General features: G+C 32.3%; 1 protein-coding gene across 1 annotated transcript; it reads left to right on the top strand.

The window, feature by feature from the left end:
* The first annotated feature begins 4,124 nt into the window (after positions 1–4,124).
* On the top strand, positions 4,125–5,243 carry LOC127149924 (uncharacterized). The gene is made up of 4 exons (XM_051086320.1): positions 4,125–4,412; positions 4,501–4,581; positions 4,665–4,926; positions 5,018–5,243. Exons 1-4 carry the CDS (start codon positions 4,326–4,328, stop codon positions 5,023–5,025), a joined length of 438 nt encoding a protein of 145 aa, XP_050942277.1. The 5' UTR covers positions 4,125–4,325; the 3' UTR covers positions 5,026–5,243.
* The last annotated feature ends 428 nt before the right edge of the window (positions 5,244–5,671 follow it).

The following is a 5,671-nucleotide window of genomic DNA, read 5'->3' as shown; positions in this document are numbered from 1 at the left end:
AAATAAATGAACAACACCAATGAAGAGAAGAAAGCTATGTAAAATAGCAAATAAAAAGGTGCATGATCAAGATCAACAAGTTAATCCACCCAAAAAATCTACTGAGATCATATAAGAACCTACAATACTTGTCCTAGATGTCGAAATCAAAGATGTAGATAAATATGATCCGATGTGGCAAGTGGATCCAAAATTATGGAAGGCATACTTATCGTGAAAAAGATAAAAAAAAAAGAAACAACTCATGAAGAAAGGAAAGTAGTCTCCACAACCATAAAGAAAGAATTTTTCAAAAAGCTTGAAGAAAACACATGGATACTAGGAGATGTTAGTACTCTTTCCAAATTTCATTTTATATATAAAAATACACGATCGAGTACAATATTCTTTATCTAACCAAACAATCGTTTATATATATTACACGATCGCTTAGTAAGAAAAATAAGGTTGTAAACAATCACTTGTATTTTCTAAACGATCGCTTCTATTCACTAAACAATCGTTTATATATATATTACATGATCACTTAGTAAGTAAATGATCACTTGTATTTTCTAAACAATCGCTTATACTCTCATTTTAATTCACTAAACGATTGTTTAATTTTTTTTTTGTAGACCATGGATTTGTTAGTGTCCCACTTGTAGAATAAAATGTTGCATATCAAGCAACTTTGCAAGTATACTTTTAGAGCAATAGATTCCGCGTTTATAGTAAGGTGTTATTCTTTAATATTTTTCTTGTATAGAAGTTAAACTGTATAATTATATTTTGACTAAAATTTTTTACTTGTTTTTCAAGACTGGAATCAATAAACCACACTGCATAGTTTGGCAACGATTTTTTGATACTCATGTGCTGACAACAGACAATAACAAAGTTGAATGGACAAACACAACAACACACTTAAGTCTATGGACAAAAGAAGATTTGAAATACTATTTCAACATAGCTCTTGGTGATTTCCAAGATAAAAAAGGGTAGGGAGATGTCAACTACGTGATTGGCTGCATCAACATAAGAGAACACCGGTTGGCTATTGCAGTTGATATGAGAAAGTGCAAGATCTACGTGTTCGACTCAATGTCAAATTATGTTTAGAACACTACAACAAACTGGGCTTTTAATAGCCCTTGAAGATAGCCCAATTTAAATTGGGCTATTGAAAAGAAAAAATGAAAAAGAAAAAGAAAAATTGCTTTGCACGCCCAAATTCAATTTCACGCCCAAATTGAAATTTCACGCCCAAATTGAAATTTCACGCCCAAATCTCACTTGCTCTGCGCGCGATAGGGCTTTCATCTGTGCTTCAATCACGCCCAAATTTCACGACGACGCTTTCATCTGTGCTTCAATCGATTTCAACCGACGACGACATCGCTTTCATCTGCGTCTGTTGTCTCTCTGTTCGTCGTCATTGTCTCTGCCCGTCGTCTCTCTATTGTTGATTATCGTCTCTGCTCGTCGTCTCTCTATTGTCGATTATCGTCATTGTCTCTACCCGTCGTCATTAGCTTTGCAATGAACTGCTGCTGAAAAGGTATATATATCATTGCCTTAATGAGAACAGTTTGACATGAAATGTGTTAGAAGAAATTATTGTTTTTACTTATTATTCTTTTCAATTGGAAGATGCATAGGTAACTTTTCTTGGGTAACTTTTCAATTCGGAGATACTTATTATTCTTAACGGAATTCTCATGTCTGATTGAAGCATTTGATATCTATCTGCACAATTGTCATTTTAGCATCTTTTTCTGCTACTTTATTTCACGCCTTTTCTCATATCTGCTATAGAATGTGCTTGTTTTGTGAGCTTGTATACTTGCTTGAGCTTGTATACAAGTATAGCTTGTATACTTGCCCGTTTAAGATTGTGGCCGCATCATGGCCGTTGCCATCAGCATCTCATTCCATTGCCAGCCTTACCTTAGCCATTCTCCTGCCTAGAAATGAACCATTTTCAGCCCCAGGTTTAGAAAGTAGGTTCCATATTCAATTGGAGAAAGGTCAGATTTTCTTGAACGAAATTCTTAAAAGTTCTGATCTACAACTGGCAACATTTTGTCCTATCAAATCAACAAAGTTAGAGAAATTTATTTAGTTGGTATAGGAACTTAGTTAAATCAGAATAGAATGAATTCATTAATTTGTGATTTTAGGTCAGTTTTCTTTTCTTTTTCTTTACAAAAAGGTGTGATTTTAGGTTTAGTTACTTTGGCCATATACTTTGTAAGTTGCTGAAGAGCTTCGACACTCATCCTCACTTTTTTTACACAGACAAATAAAAAGGAAATATATTGATAAGTTTCATATTGCTTTTCTTTTTTTTTTTTCCTTCTCAAAATCAATTTATTTGACAACTTTTCTAAATACTGCTTGATTTATTTTCTTGTTATTTACCATTCATTAAAGGTAAAAACCCAAAGTAAGTTTTTAAGAGAGGAATGATATAGAAGATTATTGGAGATTATCAAATATTGGAGATGTTTTGTTAATATATATTATTTCTTAATGGTTTTTTCTAGTACAACTGTTCAAAAAATCTTTCAGTCCTTGAGTTTTTTCCATTGTATTTATCTCTAGAAAGTACGGTTCAACTTAGCTTTGAGAAATTGTTTAATTTGGTCTTTTGAGTTTCTTTGTTCCATAGGACCCTGTTCCATAAAAGTTCAAATACCAGATTTGGTGGATCTAAATAGATAAAAAGGGTAATTTACCCAGCTCTTATGATAAAAGTCTTGGTCTAACAGAAACTCATCACCATTCTAAAATATATTGTATGGAAAAGGTGGAGCAAATCAAGGTGAAGAAAGAAGGGAGGATTTGAGTTAGTAATATTATGTCTCGGCTGTGGAATTGTTAGATGGAGTTCTTCTGCTTGTAGACAGTTGACGCTAAAATCTCTGCTGGCAGGATGTGAGTAAGAAAATTCATGCCTATATGACTGGAATTTGAAGGAAATCCAACAATATGCATCAGAGCCACTTGCCAGTAGTGATCTTAGAGATACATTAGCTTTCTTTGGGGTTTTATTTACCAACGCACACAAATACTTGTGTTTCTAGAAAATGACAAAACTATTTGACTTAAAACCGCTAGTCTGTTGATGTAGGTTGATTATTGAGTTTACTAGTGGTTGTAGACAGTTTGTCTGTTGGTGTGAATTGACTATTGAGTTTCCTGGTGTTTATGGACAGTAGGTTCCTCGGGAGACTGTTCTGAAAGGGTCTGGTATGGGAAGAATAAAAAATTTCATACAAGCTGAAACTAATTAAGACTGTAATTTCTTGAGATAGATTTTTATTGAAAAACAAATTTGTCAATGCATTCTTGTTGAAAAGGTTCTCTTTGCCAGTTTTGACTATAATGGTGTTGTGTAAGTAGCTGGGGGTTTGACATAGAGTGGAATTTAAATGTTTCTTTTACTATATCATAATGGTACTACTATCAGTCCATTAACATGAATAGGGGGAATGTTTGGTCTCTTTTTGCTTATAGTACATCTTCAATTTATGTCAGTTTTGACTCTGTTTGCATCCTAATGCTAAGAAATAAGATTGGAAAGATGGGAAATTGCTCATCAAACCCAACCCAGCTATCTTGTTGTGAAAGCTCTAGCCTAGCTTCTTGAGAGCTTGGTGCAATTTTGTGTTGGTGTTAAAATCACTGAAAATGAGAAGGGAAAAAATATTATTTTACTAGCTAGGGGCAGTATTAATCAAATAGATCAGTATTAAAGAATTGTTTGGAGAAAATATTATTTTACTAGCTACTATCAGTCCAGTTGAATTGTTTGGAGATTTTAATCAAATAGATTTCCAAACCTACAACACACCACCAATCAAACAGTATTAAAGAATTGCTGAACATCACTTTGACTAAGTGTAATGTTAGATATGTGTTTATATATTGCTAGAAGTGTATATATATTATTACAAAACAATAGGTAAAAGTTACAAAACAGTAGGTAAAAGTTACAAAACAGCAAGCCAAAATACCTACAGTCCACTAAGAATTATGTTACAGTAGCTTACATCTTTAATAAAACAGCAGCTTAAAACAGTAGCTAAAAGTTACAGCAGCTTAGATCTTTAAGAATTGTTAAGGTCTGTTTGTTTATATATTGCTAGGAGCGTATTGAACAAACTGAGGCTGAGACGACAGTTTCAACAACAAACGTGGTTGATGATGCTTTAAGTAAAGTTCTTGGCCCCGATCGTGGTCATGTAAGAGGATTTGGGTTTGGTGTGACTCGTTCAAAACTATCTCTTTTGTCTCACCAAGATCACAAGTATAAGGTTCTTGAAAAAGAATATTTGAAGATGAAGGAAGAAATGGTAGAAATGAAAACAATGAAAGATGAAATGATCGAAATGAAAGCACTTATGTTATCTTATTTAAAGAAACAGGTATTTCTTTTTTTCTTTTACTAACTTAGATTCTTTTTTTTCTCGTAGTAGTTAACTATATTTTTGGTTTCATATGTGATTATCATAGACTGAACCAAGTGAGGAACTTTCAAATGCTACTGCAAGTGTGCTTAAGCGACTAAATATTCCTCCAATGCCTTCTCCATCGGTAAATTTATTTGTAATAGGATGAAAATTGTTTATGATGTCATTATCTTCTTATTCTAGTATCTCATATTTGTCTTTTCACAGAGTATCAATAACAACAGTCAAACTAAGTGCAAGTTATTAGATTGGTATGGCTCGGGAGAGATTGTTGCTGAAGGAAGATGTTCTTCTAATGATCCAACTGCTATGGTCCATCATATTCCTATTGGTCCACATGCAATTAGAGTATGGATTGATGTAGCAAAGAAACCAAACGCATATTTGTGGAGGCCAACATCAGAAATGACATGTATTGAAGAAGCTTTGGGAAGTACAGTTGCATGGCCATCTGATAAAGTGATCATTAGTATGTTGTCTAATTCTAATATTTTTTGTCTACATTTTTTAAAGATTTTCTATACTTGTTTAATTAATATATGTTTTACAAATTTATGTAGGTGAATGAAATGGAGTCGTCTTCACCAAAGGACTAAAGATTGTACACTTATGACGAACTTTGCTTGTAGACTTATGATGAACTTTATTTGTATTTTGAAGGTTAATTTGTGCGGTTCATACATTATTTACTAATATGTGTATTTTGATTGGTAATGTGTATGGTTGGTACATTTAGAATGACTACATTGTTTGGTAATTTTAGTACATTATGAATGGTTTTATAAATTTTTGAGAAAAATGTTACCTATATTTTGATTGGAAACGATTAAATAGCATTATTACTGAAAATCATAGCTATAAATACTATACTGTCGAAAAAGGCTATTATAGTTAAAAATTATAGTTATAAACAATATACTATAGCATCGACAAAATGCTATTATAACTGAAAATTATAGTTATAAATACTATATTATAGCTTCGAAAAAAGGCTATTATAGGTGAAAATTATAGTCATAAATACTATATTATAGCATCGAAAAAAGGCTATTATAGCTGAAAATTGTAGTTATAAATACTATACTATAGCGTCGAGAAAGCGCTATTACATATTAAAGATAGCACATTATTTAAGCTATATTAACTTATTATAGCTCTAACGAAAAACGCTATCAAATGTTTTTATAGCAACGTATATAAGCTATATCTTCAAA

This window comes from Cucumis melo, chromosome 6 (genome assembly GCF_025177605.1).
Source record: "Cucumis melo cultivar AY chromosome 6, USDA_Cmelo_AY_1.0, whole genome shotgun sequence".
In the NCBI taxonomy this organism is placed as follows: Eukaryota; Viridiplantae; Streptophyta; class Magnoliopsida; order Cucurbitales; family Cucurbitaceae; genus Cucumis; species Cucumis melo.
The sequence above is the reverse complement of the archived record's forward strand: the minus strand, read 5'-3'. Positions and strand labels throughout refer to the sequence as shown.